Source organism: Euphorbia lathyris, chromosome 10 (assembly GCF_963576675.1).
Source record: "Euphorbia lathyris chromosome 10, ddEupLath1.1, whole genome shotgun sequence".
Taxonomy (NCBI): Eukaryota; Viridiplantae; Streptophyta; class Magnoliopsida; order Malpighiales; family Euphorbiaceae; genus Euphorbia; species Euphorbia lathyris.
Genome location: NC_088919.1, coordinates 26,499,413 through 26,524,897, shown reverse-complemented (window position 1 = coordinate 26,524,897; position 25,485 = coordinate 26,499,413). Strand labels below are relative to the sequence as shown.

Here is a 25,485-nt window from a genome sequence, read left to right as displayed (position 1 = left end):
TAGCACCAAAGGTTTGTAGGAAGAACATTATTCTCAATTGTGACAGGTATATCTAGCAAGGAATATCAGAGAACATCGGACATCATTTTCAAGGAACATCATACGTCACCTTGTAGGTTTTAATCTCATCCCCGAACTCGTTAGGCTGACTATGATCAATCCTCCCTTCAAAAAAGTCTAGTGTTGTGTTTAGGCTACAACAGAGAACACTATATTAACTTGATACATCTCTATATCTCTCTCTATGTATAAAAAAAAAAAACTTGTCTTTTATACTTTAAAAACGTCTTATCTAAACTAATAAACTTGCTTAAAGTGACACATAGACTATATGAATCTATTAACCTCGTTAAATCATATATTGACTTGAACAAGTTGAAGTATTTCAAAAATTGAAAGGGTAGTTAAGTTTTATAAAAGAAAGTAGAAGGCTATGGATGTATTGGGCCGAATATGTTGTATAATTTTGGAAATGGGGCTGGATGAAGTTGCATTGAAATGAAGCCCATAATTAAATAAGGAATTAGTGTACCGTATAAGAAAAGAAAAAGTCAAAGATTTGCCAACTCTTAAACGTTGATATAATAACCCTCTCATCCACAAAAGAAGCATAAACTAAAGTAATTGAAAGATATAGAGAGAGGTCTTCTTCCATTGCAAAATTTGGTTGGGGAAATTAAACAAACACCTTCAGAGCAAAGCAGGGAATGAATCTGTGGCAGAGAGCCTCTGGAGCCCTCAAAGACCGTAAAGCTTTATTGACGGCAAGCCTTTCACGGCGGACGTCTTACCGGATTCCTGATCTGGAATCAGCCATCATTAAGGCTACAAACCATAATGAGAAGCATGTAGATTATAGGAATGCGCAAAGAGTATTTGCGTGGATACGTGCGTCTCCAGTGAGCTTGAAGCCATTGATGTGGGCTCTCTCTATTCGAATGGACAAGACACAAAACTGGGTTGTTGCGCTTAAAGGATTAATGCTAATGCACGGTGTTTTTTGCTGCAAAACTCCAGCTGTTTTAAGGATAAAAAAGCTCCCATTCGATTTATCCAATTTCACCCATCACGCCCCTTCTCTTAATTCCTCCATTTGGGGTTTCAATGCTTTTATTCGCTCCTATTATACCTATTTAGATCGAAGATGGTCTTTCTTATATTCCCAAATTCTTCAATCGGAATCGGAACTTGGACTTGCTCAACATCTTATCAGGCTCGAAAACTTGCAATCTTTGCTTGCTATTCTTCTTCAAATCAAACCTGCTGGGGATTTCATGAAAGTTAGCTTAATTCTCGAGGCAATGGATTGTGTTGTTATAGAGATATTCGATGTTCATAGCAGAATTTGCAATGTCATTGCCAATGTTTTGATTGGAATCTATTCGGCTAAAAATGTTGAATCTTTAATGGCAATTAAGCTTCTTCACAAGGCATTGATTCAAGCTGAGGAACTTGCTCAATACTTCCAATTTTGTAAGGAATTCGGGGTGTTTAATGCAATGGAAATTCCTCAGCTCCAAAAAATCCCAGAGGATGAAATTCGAGACCTTGAACGGATGCTTAACAATGGTGTTTCTGAAACAAAAAGCAGTAATGGTGATGAAAATGAGAAGAAGAAGAAGAAGAATGTTAAAGAGAAGATAGCTACGATGAAGACGGTGATAACAGAGAAATGGGAAGTTTTCGAGGAAGATAATAGGAATGATGATTATGAATTGGTGAAGATTGATCAAGATATATGTCATTTTAGGACAAGTTCAAACCCCTTTGAAACAAGTTCAAATTATCTCCCACTTGTTCCTGTTAGTGTATATAAGCATGAACATGAACAAGATCAAATTCCAGATTTTATTACTTTCTATTAGTTTTCTTTGTTCGGATGACATTTTTGTTTCATGCTTTATTTCTTTCCCTTTTTTCTAATTAATTAAGTAATTGAGAGTAGTACGTGCGCACCATGCTCAGCTCATGCACATTTTCTTAACAACATCTCATATTAAAACAAATTCATTGATGGATGCACCTAAATTCCATCCATAGTCAATTGATAGAGAAAGGTATGTCGGACCCACAAGGCTAAATCTAATTGATTCAATCTCTCTCTGTAATTAATTCCAGAGGCAAGTTGAACCTATGCAATTTGATTTAGCTACATCTTATATACTCATTCAGGGGAATTGAGTTTAATATTGTTAGCAACACTTAAATATGCATCAAGATAAGATGTTTTTCTCTCAGAGTACATTGTTGATTCTGCTAACGCCACATTATCAAAGTTACTCTTTGTAATTGTATCAATTCATTTGCTATGTTTGTGATCCTCTGAAGTTATGATTTATTTGACCAGTAAACAAAATTATATTTAAGTCATTTATGGTGGCAATTTCAGTTAATTCTTAATAGGCCGTTGATGAGGCTGTCGTTTTTAATGTCAATGATTATGTTTTTGTTCACATAGGAATAGCAGCTCCCTATAAGAATTCATTGAGAAATCAATGGTTATGTTGTCAAACCCATGATAATAGCTTCTTGTGTAGTATGGTGAAATAATCCAAATTTTTGGTTGTTCAGGTTGGAAGTTACAGGAAAAATAAAAAAGAGGCTAATGTAGCCATTAGTCGAGATTGAAATAATCTTATTTGATTATGTTGTCTCTTTAACAATGTAATATTCACTTTTTCATAGCTCTAGTAAACCAAAGTTTGAAAATGTATCCTTATTTTATATGTTTTCCTTATGTAGTAAACTCGGTTGGATGAATTGTGGTTATAAACAGAAATATGCTTCACCATTGGTAGATTTGTTGGCCTTTTAGGAAGGTAAAATCTGGTATCATTTTCATGTCATCTTACTTTTTAGCAATGAATTCAAAGTTTTATGTTTTGCATTTTATTAGGTGAAAGCTAAGTTAGGAGGTCGACTTCGTCTGATTGTATTCGGAGCTTCACCTTTGAGCAGCGAGGTGGAAGAATTCCTGCGAGTTACTTGTTGTGCTTTTGTAGTCCAAGTCTATAGTAAAGAAAGATGCAAATGATGAATTATCTAACATGCTATATAATGTATTGGATTGGATTGAATGTCTCTTTAGGAGTTATAAAATATGCATCTTCAAGGCATTCTTTTCAATAACTTCTTTCTCTTTGGTTGCTTTTTACTTTATTGGTAAAACTACACATTAGACCAAACAAGTGTCTTGATTAATTTTTACATTTTTGGTTAATTATTTGTAATTACATTAGTAATATAGTAAATATTTTCATGAAAAATACATTGTATATCCATAGGTTCTGTTTTGATTATTTTTAGTTACGTTAAATATGAGCTAAAAAATGAATATTTCTTGACACCAATTTTCATGATAATGTATACAAAACTGTGCTCACTCTTTCAATTTGATTTTAAAAAAGGAGAGTTTCATTCCATGTAGCTGTTGATTTTAAGTCCTTTTTGTTTGATTGCAGGTGGTACGATAGTTGCAACAATCAAGTTAATCAAGGAACGTGAGGTTGATAACAGAAAAATCAAACGGGTAAATAGTTCATAAGCATCCTTCTCGCATTTACGAAAATGAATATAGCTAATATCTCCACTAGCAATAGTTTGCAAATGGTTTTTGTTTTTGTATTGAGATCCAATTTATTAAACTTTCGTATTTGTTTTTGTATTAAGATCCAATTTCTGAATTAAGAGGAATTGAGTTTATTGATGTATATGTTTATAACTTGTTTGCTACCTTAAATTTAGTCTATAATCCCCCCCCCCCCCAAAAAAAAAAAAATTATGCAGCCTTAATGATCAGGAATTTAACGGCAGAATGCTTTCGTCAGTAAAATTTAAATTTGGACGCTAAATAAGTTACCGACAGAAAATCGACAACTTTTTCAGTCATTAATGTCTATTATAAGTGTTTTTTAAAATCAACAATAGAGGCAGTTAAAACCGCGGGTAGTAAAGTGTCCCTATTAAAAACCTTACCCCGACGCCCTAAAAAAATCGTCGGTAATGTAGCAACAACAGCATTAACAACACTCTTTTGACGGTTCTGAAAACCGGCACTAATATTTGTAAGGGCAGTTAAAACCGTCGTTAAAGTCAAAGAAATTCGTTGGTAAAGGACTTTTTTTTGTAGTGGCCAGGTACCAAACAAGTGCGAGAAGGCCATTTCAGGGGCTAAAGTCGCCGATCTCAACCCTGGATCGACGATCCGAGCCGATAAAAATTTAGGCGGGAGCGAATGAGGTCGGTGACACCAATCTTGGCTAGGTATTTTTCAAGCCCAGCCGAAGTCGTCCAACTGCTCTTGAATTGAGCAAATTTTCAAATAGTTTACGGGCCCACTTCAAGAATCTTTCATGATTACAAGTTTGCCATCTAGAGTTAATTGCTTTTATGCCATCTATTTTGCCTTTTTCCTTTTTGACCCCTTAAGTTATGTTTTGAGTTATTTAAATGTTAGAGCCCTAATGTTGTGAAAGCACATCTGGGTGATGGAAGGCAAGTGAGAGGATCTCTACCACCTCCTTGAAATAACAACAACTCCTATCTAGGACGGACGGATCCATTCAACTGTTTCCATTGTAATGAGCTGATGCATCATTTTATTAGGTGAAAGCTAAGTTAGGAGGTCGACTTCGTCTGAATGTATTCAGAGCTTCACCTTTGAGCAGCGAGGTGGAAGAATTCTTGCGAGTTACTTGTTGTGCTTTTGTAGTCCAAGGCTATGGTAAAGAAAGATGCAAATGATGAATTGTCTAACATTTCATATGCTATATATTGTATTGGGAATTAAAAAAAGTGGGACCCACTCTTTATGAAAGGACTAATATAGCCTCATTCTTTATAAAATAACTAAAATACCCTCATCTTCTTCCTTCAACCTCTCTCTCACATTTCTCTCTCTATATCTTCTCTCTCACTTCTCTCTCTTTATAACCATTCCACAACTTTTGTTGAAAATGAAATTTCATTAGTGCCTTTATAAATTCTGTTCTTCTTTTCAATTCCGAGTACTACTTTTTTTATCCTGTGTGGCCATGGATTCATGTTAACTAAAAAGAAGAGAAAAGAAAGAGCATAGATACATGTGTGAAGATAAAGAAAAAAAAGAAAGAGAAGCCATCATTATTTGTCCATTAAGGAATGAATTGTTTGGGCATGGATTTTTCATAAATTTTTCTTCTTTTTTTACAGCACAGATGACTGCAATTACGACACGCCTTCTTTCCTTTCTCCCATTTTTCCATCCACGTGCCTCCCTTTCTTCTTCTTCCTTTTTCTCTACCACCTCCATTTCTGTCCATCTTCTCTCATATTCTTACTTATTTGCACTTTGGACCCATTTCTCCAAATTTTCACTTTTTTCTGTAACACAGAACAAAAAATTGTAAAAATCTATGTCGAAATTATAGATCTCTCGAAATTTAAGTAGTTACCGAATGAAAACACACTTGCCTCTTCGAAATTATCCAAGGCTTTCACTTGATCTACACTTATTCGTCTTTTCTTGTGGCCAGATCCTTCAACAGTACAGACATCTGCATCTTCGTCTAACCCATCAAACATGGACTGGAATTCCCTTCCATAAACATGGTTGTTGTTTCTTGGACTCTGCTCATCTAAACAAACATAACCAAAATTCAACACAAAGTTAGAATAGAATAAAAGAAGGGTGTTGTTAAACTCAGCCCCAATTTCCCACCAGCCCCATGAAAGGACGAAATTACCCTTTCATGGGTTTTGGGGTGGAAAAGCTATTTTTTTGCTCTCTCCATACACGGGCGTATGGACATCACGCCTCACCTCATGGTGGGGCGTGTAAACATCACGCCTCACCGTGTTGTCGGGCGTGATAGCCCCACGCCACACCGTGTGGTCGGACGTGGGACTATCACGTCCGACCACACGGTGAGGCGTGGGGCTATCAGGCCCGACCACACGGTGAGGCATGATGTTCACACGCCCGAGAGCAAAAAAATAGTTTCTGTATCCCGTAAATAGGCCGTTAAACCCGTAAATAGTCCGTTAAGCCCGTAACTATATAAATGTACTTAACAAAAAAATTTTAAAAACATAAAAATTAAAATAAACATTAATAAACATAAACATTTATAAACGTAAAAGAGTAAATTTAATATCTACAACAAAAAGTGTATGAATGTCTACAACAAAAAATCAGCTCGCCCGACGCCACGCATCCATAAACTCATCCATCTCCCTTTTAATGCGTGGAACATCCTCGTCAGATCGGCGGGTAGCCGATAGTTGGGTGACACGCCACAACCAGCTAACCCACTGCAAAAAAAATAAAAAAAGTAACAAATAAATATTAAAAATTAAACACATTAAACTAATACTACATAATAATATTAAATAATAATAAACTTACAAATTCGCTGTTGGCGCGAGCATGCTGTACCGGTCCAGCCTGTGGTGCATGAAGGAGATGAGGATGCGAATATCGCCTATACCAATCCATATAAGCAGGATCACAGGCAGTGGGATCGTATCCAACTGGTCGGCATCTCCTCCGATCAATGCCCCGAGCCGATGGAAATCTCCGTCAGGTGTCCTCAACTGTGACTAAGGAATGCGTGAGCCTGTACGATAACGACTTCCATGGTCGTACTGCTTTATCAGGTCTAATACGCTCAGCTGGGATAGGCTGAGTATATCCGACCTGTCGCAGTGCTCGATCGGGCATATACGGCTCAACGATGTCTCTACACCGTATCCAACCGGCGTAGGACACTCGAATCCGATCATCATCGGCGACAGGACCATAAGGCAACCACGTAACCTAAAAAAAAGTAATACTCAATAAAAAATAATAATATACTATAAATAATACTCAAATTAATTCTAAAATTTATTAAAATACTTCTGCCGCCGTCATACGGTCCAGCTGCCCGCGTATGGTATCTAGTCGGGTGGTCGTCTTGCCTGGTACCCCGACCTCCCATCTCAGTGCACGGGCATGGTCAGTTGGGATCAAGTGAGCTCCTCTATGCGTCCGGAAAACCGGAAAATACTCATATATCCATGCTTGTAGTAGGGTCAAACATCCCCATATACCTGAACAGTCTCCTCTACTCGCTATCCCCAGCTGCCGGTACAACATGACTAGTGTAGCAGACCCCCATGATAGTCCAGCTGCCCCGCTGACACCGCTGTAAACCTCAGCAAGATGGGCCGGCCTAATCCTATCTCCACTCTTGTCAACAAACAGAGTGGATCCAAGCATAAGCCACATCCACACTGTGGCCCGAGTAGCGTCATCCCTACCCTCAGCGAGAACCCCCTGTATAGCTATAGACACCGAGTCGGAGGACCTGTGACGAAAACCTGAAAACAAGACGGTGGAAGCGATTGATTCCGGAAGTTTCGAAAAAAATAATAAAATAAATAAGTTACGGTGGGTCGCTGTTGTTGATTGGATGGCTCGCGAATGCTTAGCGGCATGGTGCGAGTACTTAGCGGCGGCCGGCGCGCGTTCGACGACAGTCGGACACCCGCTCGACGACGCAAAGCGCGCGCTCGACGCCCGTCGGACGCACGCATCCAACCAGGAATAGCACGCGCTCGATGTCCGAGCAATGCACGAGCTTGGCAGCGCGAGGCGCGCGCTCGTTGGCCACGGGACGTGTGCGTCCGGCAGCGCGGAACACACGTTCGGCGGTCACGACGCGTGGACGCCCGACGGCGCGGAACGTGAGCTCGACGGCCGCAGGGGGCGTGCACGCCCGGCGGCGCGATACGCGCCCCGACAGCCGTTGGGCGAGCGCCCAACCGCGTCGGGCGGACGCCCAACGGCAGTTGGGCGCGCACGCCCGACCTCGCGTTCGGCGCTCGCCCAACGCTGTTGGGCGACCGCCCAACAATGTTTGGCGGTAGCCCAACGCAAGGTTGGGCGGCCGCCCAACATGCTTTGGGCGGCCGCCCAACCTCCTTGGGCGACGCCCGATTTTACTCGGGCGTCGCCCATTTGTCCGAGGACCCGTTTGCCTATAAAAGGCACGGATCCCCATGCATTTGGGGAAGAGATTCTTTGGAGCTTTCTCACTCTAAACATTTTTAGAGAGAGAAAGTCAATTTTTTGGAGAAAATATTTTTTTTTTCCCAAAAAAATCCAAATTTTTCCAAAGTTAAATTTTTACTAAAAAAACACAAAAAAACCGGAAAATCACGACTCGTGGAATCAATCGGCTTCGACTGTCAGATACCGAACTTGAGGTATTATCCGAGGACTAGACTCGTTTTATTTTATTTAATTTATTTCTTTTCCTTTATTTATTTTTATGTTATAATTTTATTTATTTTGTCATTTATTTATTTATCACGTTTTATTTAATTTTTCGTATTTATTTAATTCCCGTCTCTTGTTAGATAAACGTTCGGTTTTGTTTTGAAGTAAAAAACCTCGTTTTAATATCCCAATACGAACCGTGATCCGATTAAAAGGTAGTTCGGGTATTGAAAACGTTGTAATTATAAGTTTTAACTAAAGAAATTTCCAAATAATGTTTTAAAATAAAAACGTCGTTTTAGGAACTTCCGTTATTGACTATGATCCATTTTTGGTAGTTCGGAAATCCAAAACGATTGAATTAGACTTAATTTAAAGCTTTTGAATAAATCTGGAAACAATTGGAGTGCTGCTGTAATTTTCCGTTTCTGTCACTAATTGCTGTTTACCGACGGATTTTCCGTCGGTAAATCTGCTGGAATGTAAAAAATGCTGTTTTGGTCCCTATTTCTTAACTTTTAAGCTTTTGGTCCTGTGTATTTATGTAATATATATTTTCAAACTATTTTTAGACATTTGATACATATAGTTATTTAGAATGTTTATATATCTTTTTTTATTTTATTTTAAATATAAGTATATGTATATATATCTTTTCTTTTCTTTTTCCTTTACTTAAAGGGTAATGAATTTTATTTTAAAATGATATTTACTTGGGTGTTTTGGGAGTGATTAGTTAGTAGACATTTTGTGGATAAATGGATATTATTTTGACATTTAAATTACATTAGGTATGTATATATATAGTTTTGGGCTATTTGGGCTATATTAGTTATTATTAGATAAAACTATTTTGGGGATAAATGTTATTTTCTTATTTAAGAGCTTTACCCATTATTTTGACATGTTTAAAGTAAAAATGTATTATATTTAGTATCTTTGTTATTATTTCTTATATATTTATTACATAGTATCTTTCCACTTATTCTTATTTTATCTATAAATATTTCATGGTTTTTTTTAGCTAAAATGTATATATATGCCTATATTATTTTCTTTATTCTTGGGACATTTATGGGTCCATATTTTAAATAGGTTTTATTTGGAGTGAATTTTGATTTAATATGTTATTGTTGTAATTATGACAAGTAAAGAGTCTATTGAGTAAAAAAGGGGAAAATAAATCAAAAAAAGAGTTTTCAATTTAATTATTTAAACTAAAGGTTTTTTAGAGGTTCCTAATGAAAATCAATAGTGTCTTATTGACATTTTAAAATCATTTCTTAAAACATCACGTTTTAAAACCTTAGTCCGTTCCAACGGCGGATTAAGCGAACCTTGTAATTAAAATCGTTTTCATTGTGGATAATAGAGTTTTTGAATCGTTTTCTTAAATGATTTGTACAAAATAAATTGACTTGTATGCTTAACCACGTTTTCTTATTAAAGGTTTTTATCTTGATGTTTTCAAACGCTTGAGTCGTTCCAACGGCGATTCGGGTGAACTTCATCAAACGGGGTTTTGAAACGTACCTAAATCGTTCCAACGGCGATTAAGATGCGAACCATGTAAATGAACCCGTTTTGGGGAAGTGAATTAGTATAGAATTAGTATGTAACACGGAACATAAATCACGTTGTAAATAAATCAATTCTTCCTTCTCCCCCTCTCTTTCCTATGTATTTTTGAACTGATGTAAATGGGTGATTTTTTACCAAAGTGGCTTTTCAATAATATATGCTCAAAACGGTTTTCAAAACGAGAAAGAAAAGGTTTCAAATGAATTTTAAACTTAAAGGAATATACGATTAGTCCGTTATCGCCTAACACGCTGAGTAGGAGGCCGGTGGTTCATAACCGGGCGATGTCGGGGTGCCTAGTAGCCTTTCTCCGGAAAGGAGCTAGCCTTTTCGGCTCGTACCTAAGTTTCCCGAACCCACACCGGTCTCCCGCAAGGGATCGGTGTTCATTTTCCCATTCGTGGGTGGCGACTCTTCCATATCTCCGAGCTCCGGTCCTGCCGAGCAGCTTGATTCCACGATTGGTTGCTTTCGGCGCCAATCACCGCTTACGTCGCCATGAGGTGTCCACCTCCCGGTCCGCCCGGGAGATTAGGCCGCGTCACCTCGTCTAACAACAGTCCCAACAAATACACCTCCACCTGCCCATAAATGACTAGTCGGCAACAGAAGCTCAGCCTGACTCACCCCAAACATCATCATGCATATGGCATGAAGCGAGTCAGTAGGGGGAGACTCGGACACCATCGGACCGTCGATCGGGATCCGAAGAATCTGCCACACATCATGCAGCTGGATAATCATCTCCCCGAACGGCATGTGGAAGGAGTTCGTATCAGGCTGCCACCGCTCCACGAACGCAGTCAACAGCGGAGTGTCGAGGTTCCTGAACATGGCATGTGGAAGGTGAGACAAACCAGTCCTCTCGATCATCTCCCTCAGCTGTAAAATGACACATATACAATTTATACAATTACTGAATGTTTTTTATGTTTATAGTTAAAAATACAAATTACAATAAATGTTGACACACTATATTATTCTTACCTCGGCTGACGCACCAGAAAACCAATGACACAAATCTCGGCATGTTGCTGATCTGTTGTAGCATGTCAGAAACGACCAAATCTCTCCTCCCAACATCCGTGAGGCAACATGTCCTAGAAAACTAGGAATCACGGAACCATCAACGGGACCACCATCAACCGCTGCAGTAACTACCCAGCTCTCGTCTTCACTAGCTTTGGGACGTTTGCTTGTCCCTGAAAATTATAAAATTATACTAAATTATACTAAAAAATACTACGAAATTATACTAAATTATACTAAAATTATACTAAAAAATACTAAATTATACTAAAATTATGCTAGATTATACTAAAATTATACTAAAAAATACTAAATTATACTAAAATTATACTAGATTATACTAAAAAATACTAGATTATACTAAAAAATACTAAAAAATACTAAATTATACTAAATTATACTAAAATTATACTAGATTATAGTAAAAGTATACTAAAATTATACTAAAAAATACTAAATTATACTAAAATTATACTAAAAAATACTAAATTATACTAAAATTATACTAGATTATACTAAATTATACTAAATTATACTAAAAAATATTAAAAAATTATACTAAAAAAATACTAAAATTATACTAAATAATATTAAAAAAATACTAAAAAATATTAAAATACCTGTACTCGCAAAACGACCTCCTACGCGTTGGGTCGGCTGTCTCCCCGGGGTCGGCTGCTCATCGCTCTCCTCAACCTCGCGATCATGTGCAACAGCGGACTGTCGCACTGCCCGGGCTGCCACATCCAGGTAGTCCTGAAAAGAATCGCTATTGGGCTCTCTGTCATCAAAATCAGTCGCCCCCTCTGATCCATGAATATCGGCCTGATCCGCAATCGGCCCCCTCCTCACCTGCTCCGTCGCAGCCCCTCTCCGCCTACGACCAGAAATATCTATACCACGCAATCTTGTATGCCGTGGTGTATCATCCTCGTCGTCCATATCTAGACGACGAGCAGATGACGGGATGGATTTCCCACCCCTAGTAGGCCGCTCCGTCTACAAAAAAAAAATTACACTAAATTAATAAAATTGTAAATAATGTAAATTATACTAAATTTATAAAATTATGCTAAAATACTACTAAATTAATAAAATTATAATAAAGTTATACTCAATTTATACTAAATTATCCTAAAATTACACTAAATTACTAAAATGTTTACTAAAATTAAACTAAAATTACACTAAATTACTAAAATTTTAAAAAATATTAATTTTTATACTAAAATTTATACTAAATGTTTACTAAAATTAAACTAAAATTACACTAAATTACTAAAATTTTAAAAAATATTAATTTTTATAATAAAATTTATACTAAATGTTTACTAAAATTAAACTAAAATTACACTAAATTACTAAAATTTTAAAAAATATTAATTTTTATACTAAAATTTATACTAAACGTTTACTAAAATTAAACTAAAATTACACTAAATTACTAAAATTTTAAAAAATATTAATTTTTATTAAAAAAAACGGGGGCGTAAGGGAATCACGCCCGAACCATTGGTTGGGCGTATGCGCATCACGCCCTATCAGTGGTTAGGGCGTATGCGTATCACGCCCTACCAGTGGTTCGGGCATGTGGCTATCACGCCCGCACCACTGGTCGGGCGTGATACTCATACGCCCGAACCGCAGATCGGGCGTGATGTTCATACGCCCGACTGCGATTCCGGCCGAATTTTTAAAAACCGCAACAGATTCAATTCGATGCAAAAATCAACGAAATAAAGCGGTAAACCTTACCATTTTAGCTTTTCCTTTACGGTTTCTATCACCATCCATGATTCGGTTCACTAATTTGTCTGGATTTGAGGAAAAATCGTTTCGGCTTCTTGAGAGGTTTTGGGTTTTTTGAAATTTAGTGCAAAGGGTATTTCGGTCTATTCACGGGGCTAGAAGTATAAATTTAGGGCTGGATTTAGTAAATCACTAAAAGAATGAGAGTAAGTCATAAATTTTAACAAAAAAAACCAGACAAATGGTAGAGAGAGAAGTGAGAGAGAGAAATGGGAGGGAGGGGTTGAAGAAAGAAGATGATGGTATTTTAGTAATTTTATAAGAATGAGGCTATATTTGTCATTCTATAAAGAGTGGGTCCCATTTTTTTTAATTTTACAATGAAAAATGATGACGTGGTATAGTTGACCAGCGTTGACCGGTCATAAATACCGGTTGTATACTTTAGTGGGAGGTCACCTAAAGCTTGTACAGTTTAGTGTGACAAAATTTTCGTTGTACACCAAAGTGTGATTATGGGTAAAGGTTGTACACCATGTATATAATTTACCCATGTATATGTTTATAACTTGTTTGCTACCTTAAATTTAGTCTATAATCCCCCCAAAAAAAATTATGCAGCATTAATGATCAGGAATTTAAAGACAGAATACTTTCGTCAGTAAAATTTAAATTTGGACACTAAATAAGTTACCGACAGAATATCGACAGCTTTTTCAGTCATTAATGTCTATTATAAGTGTTTTTTAAAATCAACGGTAAAGGCAATTAAAACCGCGGGTAGTAAAGTGTCCCTATTAAAAACCTAACCCCAACGCCCTAAAAAAATCGTCGGTAATGTAGCAACGGCAGCATTAACAACACTCTTCTAACGGTTTTGAAAACCGGCACTAATATTTGTAAGGGCGGTTAAAACTGTCGTTAAAGTCGAAAAAATCCATCGGTAAAGGACTTGTTTTGTAGGGGTCAGGTACCAAACAAGTGTGAGAAGGTCATTTCAGGAGCTCAAGTCGCCGATCTCAGCCCTGGATCGGCGATCCGAGCCGATAAAAATTTAGGCGGGAGCGAATGAGGTCGGTGACACCAATCTTGGCTAAGTACTTTTCAAGCCTAGCCGAAGTCGTCCAATTGCACTTGAATTGAGCAAATTTTCAAATAGTTTATGGGCCCACTTCAAGAATCTTTCATGATTACAAGTTTGCCATCTAGAGTTAATTGCTTTTATGCAATGTATTTTGCCTTTTTCCTTTTTGACCCCTTTAAGTTATGTTTTGAGTTATTTAAATGTTAGGGCTTTTATATATTTCCTTCTTAGGGTTTCAAAGGTATTTAAGCCCTTTTATGTTTTGTATTGCACAACTTTTATCAATCAAATCTAAAATTACTCTCATGGAGGCTAAGGTTCAGCCCTTTATCAAATAAGTGCTTTTCTAATTCCTACAAGTTTAGTTTGTGAAATTCTTTGTTTGTTTAGGGTCAAAACAAATAATTTTCGTTCTCTAAATCCCTATATGCATCAATTGGTATCAAACCTAATAGTTTTCTAACCCGAAACTTCTTTGGTATGGTTCAGCTATAAGAAATTCCCAAGAACAAATGGAGGCATATGACAAGAAGCTTGAATATTTGAGACAAGAGATGATGCACTCCATATTGGAATCAAGGCAAGCTCTTATGCATTATATGAAGGCTTGAATGGAGAAAATGAGGGTGGAGTTTCAAGTCATGCTTCATAAAGGCTAAGGTTTCAACCCGAAACTTCTTTTGTAGGGGTCAGGTACCAAACAAGTGCGAGAAGGTCATTTCAGGAGCTCAAGTCACCGATCTCAGCCTTGGATCGGTGATCCGAGCCGATAAAAATTTAGGCAGGAGTGAATGAGGTCGGTGACACCAATCTTGGCTAAGTACTTTTTAAGACCAGCCGAAGTCGTCCAACTGCTCTTGAATTGAGCAAATTTTCAAATAGTTTATGGGCCCACTTCAAGAATCTTTCATGATTACAAGTTTTCCATTTAGAGTTAATTGCTTTTATGCCATGTATTTTGCCTTTTTCCTTTTTGACCCCTTAAGTTATGTTTTGAGTTATTTAAATGTTAGGGCTTTTATATATTTCCTTCTTAGGGTTTCAAAGGTATTTAAGCCCTTTTATGTTTTGTATTGCACACCTTTTATCAATCAAATCTAAAATTACTCTCATAGAGGCTAAGGTTCAGCCCTTTATCAAATATGTGCTTTTCTAATTCCTACAAGTTTAGTTTGTGAAATTCTTTGTTTGTTTAAGGTCAAAACAAATAATTTTCGTTCTCTAAATCCCTCTATGCATCAATTGGTATCAAACCTAATAGTTTTCTAACCCGAAACTTCTTTGGTATGGTTCAGCTATAAGAAATTTCCAAGAACAAATGGAGGCATATGACAAGAAGCTTGAATATTTGAGACAAGAGATGATGCACTCCATATTGGAATCAAGGCAAGCTCTTATGCATTATATGAAGGCTTGAATGGAGCAAATGAGGGTGGAGTTTCAAGGCATGCTTCATAAAGGCTTTTAACAGAATCAGTGAAGAGAATATCAAAGTCCTCTACTGCCAAAGAAATCATGAGGTAAGGATACATAATTTTAATTAATTTGATGATTTTGATAATGGTGATGTGGAAGTTGAGTATGATGATGTGTATGGCATTGATGCGTGCGGCGCCTAGGTAGAGCTTATGAAATGTATATTATGATAAGTTCATTATGACTATGGATGTGATCTTCCTAAATGCTCTATCTCTACTAGACGCTACTACTTAGGGGCAAGTGTACCCCGTCGTATCAAGTAATAATCCGGTTAAGATTGAGTATCGAATCCACGGGATTTATAACTACAAGTATTAAACGACTCGGTTTTATACGTTATCTAAGCGGTGAATACTTTGGGTTGATTTGGGAAACAACTACAAACTACTCCTAACTACGGGCGAGACAGATTTATATAACGAAAACTCTACGAAGTGATATGGATGATGATAAGTTATAAATATGATAAACAATGACTCCCAATATATACGGTTAATGATTTACTCTTGCAATGACGACTACATGTAGTGTGACCGACCCGTGAAGTATTTAGACTACGTGGTTCCTAGTCAAGGCGTGTCTAATGCTCGGGATTAGAAACTAGGGCCCGTAAGTTCCGTGGCTTGTCAATTCCTACGGTTTCCGGTGTGTCACTTTCGGTAAGGCAACACCTATATGAATCCCTAAAGATAGCTCGAATGGCGTCGGAAATCGCGTTCCCCTACACAATAATCAATTACAAATATCAAAACAATTAGCAAGCATCAACACATATAAAGAAGTAGAAATTGTAAATCATGAATTATAAATATGGGAAATGTAAATATGGAATACAACCAAGCCTAGTACATAGGAAGAGTACAAGCTAATTAGCAAGTGAAAAGGGAAGAATCCACCCTCGAAACTAGCTAACCGGACTCAAGGCTGTCTCTTAGGACTTGGAGGTGGAACTCTCGAGCTTGGTGAACGGAGATGGAACGGAAGTTTGACGGAATGCCGGAATAAACGAACAAGCTCTTGAGGTGGAAGAGTTTTTGCTATGTAAAATCTGAATCTAAAATCTAAAACTATATAACAAGAGCTCAATACATAAAATTCTAGATGGCTAAATGAGTGCTAGTCACTCTTATTTATACATCAAGCTAGGGGTAGAATTGTAAGTTCACAAGATACAAGCATGAAGATAAATTATTTCTGCAGAATTCCCATGACACGCCCCGCGTATGGTAGGGGACGCCCCGCGTGTTGGCCCATTTCGTCAATAATTCCTGCATGTGGACCAAATTCAGATCTTCTTGTCTCAACCACGCCCCGTGTAGACTGGGGTACGCCCCGCGTGGTTGAGCTCCTGAGATTTAATGGTTTGAAATGTGTCTTTTACGCCTCGCGTGGCCTAGCGGACGCCTCGTGTATGTGAGTCCTTGGAACTTTAGATTGAAGAACTTCCCATATATGCCCCGCGTGAGAGCAGTTGACTTGGAAGACCATGCAGTCTAACTTTCATGATTGATCTTATCATCTCTGACTAGATGTCTCACGCCCCGCGTATCAGTGGGTTAGTCCCACGTGGTGCCTGTGGATTGAGCAGTTATTTCTGACTGGATGTTCCACGCCCCGCGTGGAGGGTGATACGCCCTGCGTATGTCGGTGGATTTTTGCTCCTTACTTGTACCTGAAATACAATTCTCGAGAGCCGAGTTAGCTTGACGTTTTATTTTCTAAATTAATCAAAAATAAAGATAATTAACCGAAAGTACGGATTTTATTTTTATTTCGTTATTTTATTAAAACGTTTGAGACCTGCATGATCAAATTTTGGTGGGTCGGTGTTTTTGCACTTACTCGAAGTCACTTTGAGTTTGCATTTTCATCCGGGTTTTTTTCCTCCTATGTTATGGTTTAGGCAATATTAAAAATGAACCCGGAGGGGGGTTGTAATGTGGGTGGCTTTTTAGTGGTTAATTTTTAGAGACTCGAGTTCAAACACCATTTTGATGATCGCACCGTGTTTTTATTTTGGCCTTAGCAAGTTTGTAAAATATAACTCGAAATTGCTCGGGTGGAGCTTGAGAATGCCTTTTGCTCTTTATTGTGTTTTTTCCTTTTTGTTTTGAGAGCGGCACAAAAACGATTTCGAAAGCTTATGGTGCTTACTTGTCAAGGCCTTGGCTTATTTGGTGCGATTTGATTTCGTTGGTATTTAAACAAGAGGAAAAAGGGTTAGATGTTAAAAAGGTATTAACAAAGAAACCGGTTAATAGGCTCGAGGGGGTTTCCTAGAGGTTAATGAAAAAGAGAAAAATAATTTAAGAAAAGAATTAGCCTAAGTGGGTTCGTTTTATCATCTATTGCCATTTTTACCAACATAAGTGTACTTAACCCGGTATTAGGTGCAAACTCTATGAATCGAGTGAAGTCAAAGCTCTCAAAAAATTGTGAAAGACATAGAGTTCTCATACAAACTCTTTTAGGCTCAAAAATTCCTCACAAAAATTTCGGGTTAAATTGTGTACGTTCAAGTTCTCGTCAAATTTTCAACTATCCCGTTTTTATTGCCTTTTTAAATTTCATTATAGAGATAACCTGTGGGTTAGGACTCAATGCTTTTGTTTGGTACGAACTTAGGCTTTACATAAATTCTATAACTTCAGAATCAAGACTAAAACTTCTTAATTAAACCGATCCTTTGATTTAACGTCTTTACATTTAAGAACAAATAACGAAACTTTTAATTAATTTCCGAGGGAGGTAGTGTGTCGGAAAAATTTAAGAATCAATAAATTAGTTTAATTATTTTGTTGTTTATTTGATTTTTGTTTTTGTTTTTGTTAGTGCAAAACAAACGGTGAGTGCGGGGTTGCACGACCCTCCGCGTTATTAAAATGATGTTTGTTCCAAGGACGATGATAGGGGCATTTCGTCCCTATCTTTTAGCGTGATTTACGGTTTAATTTTGGATTAAATAAATAAGTTTAATTGCAAAAATAGAATGTTTTAATAAAATAACGAAATAAAAATAAACTCCGTACTTTCGGATAATTTTCCGTATTTTTTATTAATTTAGAAAATAAAACGTCAAGCTAACTCGGCTCTCGAGAATTGTATTTCAGGTACGAGTAAGGAGCAAAAATCCACTGACATACGCGGGGCATATCATCCTCTACGCGGGGCGTGGAACACCAAGTCAGAAATGATTGCTCAATCCGCAGGCACCACGTGGGATCTACCCACTGACACGCGGGGCGTCATACCTTACACGCGGGGCGTATGAGCAATGATAAGCTCAATCATAAATGTCAGACTGCATGGTCTTCCAAGTCAACTGCTGTCACGCGGGGCGTCCCAACCTACATGCGGGGCGTATATGGGAAGTTCTTCAATCTAAAGTTCCAAGGACTCATATACGCGAGGCGTAAAAGACTCATTTCAGGCCATGAAATCTCAAGAGCTCAACCACGCGGAGCGTACCCCAGTCTACGCGGGGCGTGGTTGAGACAATAAGATCTGAATTTGGTCCATATGCAGGAGATTTCTAACGGAAAGGGTCAATACGCGGGGCGTACTCCACCATACGCGAGGCGTGTCATGGGAAATCTGTAGAAAATCATGTTCCTCCATGCTTGCACCTTGTAAACTTACAATTTTACCCCTAGCTTGATGTGTATAAATAAGAGTGACTATCACTCATTTAGATAGCTTTTGACATACAACTCTTGTTATAGATTAAGCTCTTGCTACTTAGTTTTAGATTTTATTTTTATATAGCAAAACTCTATCACCTTGAGAGCTTGTTCGTTGATTCCGGCATTCCGTCAAAGTTCCGTTCCATCTCCATTCACTAAGCTCGAAAGCTCCATCTCCAAGTCCTAAGAGACGGCCTTGAGTCCGGTTAGCTAGTTCCGAGGGTGGATTCTTCCCTTTTCACTTATGTACTAGGCTTGGTTGTATTCCATATTTACATTCTCCATATTTATAATTTATGATTCATAATCTCTTTTTCTATGTATGTGTTAATGTTTGTTACTTGTTTTGATATTCGTAATTGATTATTGTGTAGGGGGATGCGATTTTCGACGCCATTCGGGCTATCTTTAGGGATTCATATAGGTGTTGCCTTACCGGAAGTGACACTCAGGAAACCATAGGAATTGACAAGCCACGGAACTTACGGGCCCTAATTTCTAATCCCAAGCATTAGACACGCCTTGACTAGGAACCACATAGTCTAAGTACCTCACGGGTCGGTCACACTACACGTAGTCGTCATTGCAAGAGCAAATCATTAATCGTATATATATATTGGGAGTCATTGTTTGTCATATTTATAACTTATCGCCATCCATATAATTTCGTAGAGTTTTTGTTATATAAATTTGTCTCACCCGTAGTTAGGAGTAGTTTGTAGTTGTTCCCCGAATCAACTCAAAGTATTCACCGCTTAGATAACGTATATAACCGAGTCGTTTAATACTTGTAGTTATAAATCCCGTGGATTCGATACCCGGTCTTAACCGGATTATTACTTGATACGACGGGGTACACTTGCCCCTAAGTCGTAGCGTCTAGTAGAGATAGAGCATTTAGGAAGATCACATCCATAGTCATAACGAATTTATCATAATATATATTTCATAAGCTCTACCTAGGCGCCGCACGCATCAAGTTTTTGGCGCCGTTGCCGGGGATTTATAATTTCTTGCAATATTAGACAAAAACGTTTTATTGTTAGTCTAAGCATTATCTTTGTATAAATTGTTTATATATACTTTTTACTAACAAAATTCTTTCTTGTTTATAATTATTTCCATTTATTTATTTTATGCACACCTATAGGTGCCGCGGCCTCGCCCGGGCGGACCGGGGGGTGGACACTGTTGACAACAGATGCTGTGATTGGTGCCAAAAGCAACCAATCGCGGAATCAAGCTGCTCGGCAGGACTGGAGCTCGGAGTATGGAAGAGTCGCCACCCACGAATGGAAAATGAACACCGATCCCTTCGGGAGACCGGTGAGGGTTCGGGAAACTTAGGTACGAGCCGAGAAGGCTAGCTCCTTTCCGGAGAAAGGCTATTAGGCACGCCGACATCGCCCGGTTATGAACCACCGGCCTCCTACTTAGCATGTTAGGCGCTAACGGACTAATCGCATATTTCTTTAAGTTTAAAATTCATTTGAAACCTTTTCTTTCTCGTTTTGGAAACCGTTTTGAGCATATATTATTGAAAGCCATATTAGTAAAGAATCACCCATTTACACTTTAGAAAACGTGACGTTTAGGAAATGGTTTGAAATGGTAAAAAGCCTTTTATTTACACTTTAGAAATATCTTGAAAAACTTTACTTAAATAAGCAACTTAAACTCTCTTTTTTGTGATTTATTTCCCCTTTTTCACTCAATTAATTTTTACTTGAACATATTTACAAGAATGATCAATTTAAATCCCAAATCTAACCAAATAAAACGAATTTGAAATATATACATATAAATGTCCAAAAGTAGAGTGAATATATATATATATATATATATATATATATATATATATATATATTTATCTAAAAATAAGGATATATATATAGATTAAAAAACAAGTAAAAGATACTATATAATATAACTAAGTATATGTATAGTAATGATAACGAAAATACTAAATATAATACACTTTTATTCCAATTTAAAAATATGTAAAAATAATGGATAAAATTCATAAATAAGAAAACTATATTTAAACAAAAATAGTTTTTATACATAATAAATATATAGAGAGTAACTCACCCCAAAAACAATAAAAGGAAAACATATATATATATATATATATATATATAGCTTTTACAAAACCAAATTAATGTAAATAATCTCCAAATATACAAAATAAGTAGATACATAATAAGTAATTACTAGTTATATACCTCAAAAATAATTTTAACAAACATGTTACATAATTATACATATATATATAAGGGATTAAATGTCAAAAAGTTAGGAAAAGAGGGTTGAAAAAGCATTTTTATAATTACAGCAGCTTTACCGACGGAAAATCCGTCTGTAAACAGCCTTTAGTGACAGAAAATGTAGAATTACAGAATCATCCCAACAGTTTCCAGATTTATTCAAACACTTTAAATCTACTCTATTCTATCATTTTGGGCCTCCGAACTACCCAAATTGGATCATAGTCTATAACGGATACTCCTAAAACGATGTTTTATTTCAAAACGTTAATTTAAAAAAACTTTTCTAAATTCTATATTTACAACGTTTTAATGCCGAACTCCCCTTAAATCGGGTCACGGTTCGTGTTGGGACTTTTAAAACGAGGTTTTTATTTCAAAACAAAACAAAACGTTTATTTAATACGAGACGGGAATTAAATAAATACGGAAAAATAAATAAACGTGATAAATAAATAACTAAATAAATAAATAAAGAAACAAAACTATAAATAAAATAAATAGATGAAATAAATAAAACGAGTCTAGTCGTCGGATAATACCTCAAGATCAGTATTGACGGTTTGATGTCGGTCGATTCCACGAGTTAAGATTTTTTGGTGTTTTTTTCGTGTTTGGTAAAATATTCAACTTTTAGGAATTTTCAAATTTTTTAGGAAAAAAAATGTTTTTTCCCAAAAAAATCACTTTCTCTCTCTAAAAAATGTTATAGAGTGAGAAGCTCCAAAAATCCCCCCCTAAATGCATGGGGATTCGTGCCTTTTATAAGCACAGATCCCAAGGTTGGGCGTGCGCCCAACGGGAGTTTGGGCGGACGCCCAACTTCGCGTTGGGCGCGCGCCCAACAGACGTTGGGCGGACGCCCAACGCCGGTTGGGCGCGCGCGCCCAACTGCCGTTGGGCGTGCGCCCAGCGCATGTTGGGCGCACGCTCAACTGCCATCGGGCGCGCGCCGGCCGCCGCTGGGCGCTCGCCCAACGCCGTTGGGCACTCGCGAGCCGTCTATTTGACGACACGCGGTCCCTTCGGACCCTTTCGTGGTTTTTTTATTTTTTTATTTTTTTATTATTGGAATCAACCGCTCTAACCGTCTGCCATGGGTTTTCATCACAGGTCCTCCGACTCGGTGTCTACAGTTGCCCCTACTTTCTTATTTTAACAGTGACGTGTGTGCTTTTTCGAAAAAAACTTTTTCGCGAATGCGACACATGCAATGGAAACCATATTAAAGTAAAAGACACATATAGAGTGGGAGGAGCAATACCTGATCTCCATGTCGCAAGTTCCTTCCTCGTCTTCAGTCTCTTCATTGACCGTCTTCCCTTAGCTTTTTCTAGCCACCCTAGTTTCTAAATCAACCGCATGTAAGATTGCTCTTTCTAGCGACCCTAGTCTCTACATCGACGGCATGTAAAGTTGCTCTCTCTAGCGACCCTAGTCTCTACATCGACCGCAGGTAAAATTGCTCTTTCTAACGACCCTAGTCTCTACATCGACCGCAGGTAATATTGCTCTTTCTAGCGACCCTAGTCTCTACATCGACCGGAGGTAAAGTTGCTCCTTCTAGCGAACCTAGTCTCTACATCGACCGCAGGTAATATTGCTCTTTCTAGCGACCCTAGTCTCTACATCGACCGCAGGTAAAGTTGCTCTTTCTAGCGACCCTAGTCTCTACATCGACCGCAGGTAATATTGCTCTTTCTAGCGACCCTAGTCTCTACATCGACCGTAGGTAAAGTTGCTCTTTCTAGCGACCCTAGTCTCTACATCGACCGCAGGTAAAATTGCTCTTTCTAGCGACCCTAGTCTCTAAATCGACCGCAGGTAAAATTTCTCTTTCTAGCGACCCTAGTCTCTAAATCGACCGCAAGTAAAATTGCTCTTTCTAGCGATTTTGAATTTCGACACACTGTCGTCTGTATTTTGACTAGAGCCACGGTCTCGCATACTGAAGTTGTGAATAGGAATGACCTTATCCCTTCGCCTGGAATCTTTTCGGGCTAAAAATTATTTTCCTGGTGACTGTTGTCTGTATCTTGACTGGCGCCACTGTTCTGTAAACTTTGACTGTCGTCTAGAGTCATCTCCCTGGACAATGGTCACTGCTCGGTAAAAACGCAGGCTAAAACGGACTGCGAATCGGAGGTTTGTGCACTTGGTAATTAATTATTTACTTTTTACCTTTACGTCACGTCGTACCTTTTTTTTTACTTACTTTTTTTTATCATTTTTGTATGCGTGTAGTGGTATATGCATGTATGTATGAAATGAATGCGCATGAATGACGTTTTACGGCAATTTTAGCCTTCTGGTTGTCTCTCGTCGACTAGCCTCCCCACTGTATTCTTCTGTTGAACCAAGCTTCCGCCCATCCCAATATTTCTGTCTCTCTTTCGCCTTTTAATACATCATTTACGCGTATTTCCCAATATCCCTCGTACTCAGGACATCACTTGTGCTTACGCCCATGACATCACTTGTCCTTACACCCATGACATCATTCGCGCTCATGACATCATTCGCGCCCATGACATCATTCACGCCCATGACATTATTCCATTTTCCTATAAAAAGGCTTCCCTCTCTTCATTTCTCTCACACTTCTCATCATGGCTGATTCCAGTTCTGATGTTCTTCGCTTTTTTATGCGCCGTCTAGATTGGGACATTCTCGATTGTCCACAGCTAGCTGCCTTAAAATATTTACGTGAAGTTAAAATAGACGCTTTCTTAATCCGGGCTGCCATCACCTTCTGGGACCCTGATTACCATGTATTCCGCTTCGATCCCCAAGAGTTGTGCCCCCTCTTAGAAGACTTTGAGGCCATTATGGATTCTCACTTCGTTACCCCTCTTCGACCAGCCCTTCCTGATCCTAACCCCTCGTACCCGAGATTGATGTGCTCCCTTCTCGAGCTTTCCAAGGCAAGGGTTCATTCTCTGACGGACCAGCACCACTTTGTCAAGTTGCCGGATCTCCTCTCTCATATACTAAGCATCTCCCCCTCAACTGCTGGTTTTAATAACTCGGTGAGGTTTCTCCTTCTTAGCCATTACCTCCTGGTATCTCCTACAGGAAAGGGGGATTATCAGATTCTGACTTTGCTTCCCCGGATGGGAAACGGTTACTCGGTTTATCCCACCATCCTCATGGAGACACTGTTAGGCTTGGATGACTGCCAGAGAAGTTGGATGGCTGGACGGTCCTCCCGTTTGTCCGAGAGCCCTTTGTTACTTCAGGTATATTCTATGCTTTAATATGTATCTCCTTGAGTTCCATTGGTTCATTCCTTCTTCCTTTCCTTTTTAGATTTGGCTTCAAGAGAAGTTTCAAATGATGGCTCCCCCTTTGACTCGGTACGACCTCAGTGGTCCCCATTCGTCGTATTCACCCAAGTGGCACCTCCATCGGACTTTGAGGGTGCGAGGCTTGTCCTTTGACCAATGGAGAATTTTCCTAGAGGGCGCTTCTGATCAGGATATCATGTGGATGTGCCCTTGGTGGCATTTGACTAGGGTTTTGACCGGCTTTGGCGGGAGGAGAATGTTCTGCGCTGGTCTTCGCTCATCCTCTTGCTATTATCCCCCCCCGAGTGTCGCGCCAATACAATGTGTTCCAAGCATTTACCCCTGACTTAGGGACGATAGAGGTCCATCCTTTGACAGCCCGATTTCTGGTGATGCTAGAGGTTAACTGGGACAACCGCTCGGATATCTATAGCTGTTGTTCTTGGCCCAATTATACCCCGGAGGTCCTTGCTTCGTGGACTTCTTCATACTTCACCCCGAGGTTTGGGACCACCTTTGTCACAGATGATCCTTATAAGGCGAGGGTGTTGGCTTTGAAGGCTGAGGCCAGCCGTAGGGCTTAGGAGGGTCGAGGTTTTGGCTTACGATGACCACTTGGCGGTAGGTGTTGTACCATTTTATGCTTTCCAATAATCCACGTGTGGGGTTTGTACTCTTTAGTGAAGTTGATTGATTGTGGCTTTTTGGTTTGGGCGGGGTTTTAATAAAACTTGCTTTATGAAAGGAGGAAAGACCCATGATTTATAATACAATGCATTCAGTCGGTCATAACTATTCCAATCATTCTCTTCAAATATATTCATGCCTTTATTTATTTACAACCAACAGAAATACTTAGCCAATTATACATTATTTTTGTAATTGCTCAAGATATAACTACTGTTACCAAGACCCGCCTTTTTTCAGTTTTCAGATCCCAGCGATTTTTCAACTCTCCTTTTATTATCCCGGAATTTTCAAATGAGCTCCCTCTTGGGTTTTCACTCATTGGGATGTCCCTTATTGTTGCATAGATCGCCCTTTGCGGGTTTTCAATCTATCAGGAATTTCTTTTTTTTTTTTT

At 38.4% G+C, this 25,485-nt stretch overlaps 1 protein-coding gene across 1 annotated transcript; it reads left to right on the top strand.

Annotated features, from left to right (window-relative positions):
• The first annotated feature begins 632 nt into the window (after positions 1–632).
• Positions 633–1,932, top strand: LOC136209437 (putative clathrin assembly protein At1g25240). The gene has a single exon (XM_066000900.1). The coding sequence runs from the start codon at positions 708–710 to the stop codon at positions 1,863–1,865; it is 1,158 nt and encodes a 385-aa protein (XP_065856972.1). The 5' UTR covers positions 633–707; the 3' UTR covers positions 1,866–1,932.
• Positions 1,933–25,485: the final 23,553 nt, after the last annotated feature.

Coding starts and splice junctions, on each gene's coding strand:
- LOC136209437 (XM_066000900.1), top strand. CDS start 708: ATGAATCTGTGGCAGAGAGCCTCTGGAGCCCTCAAAGACCGTAAAGCT.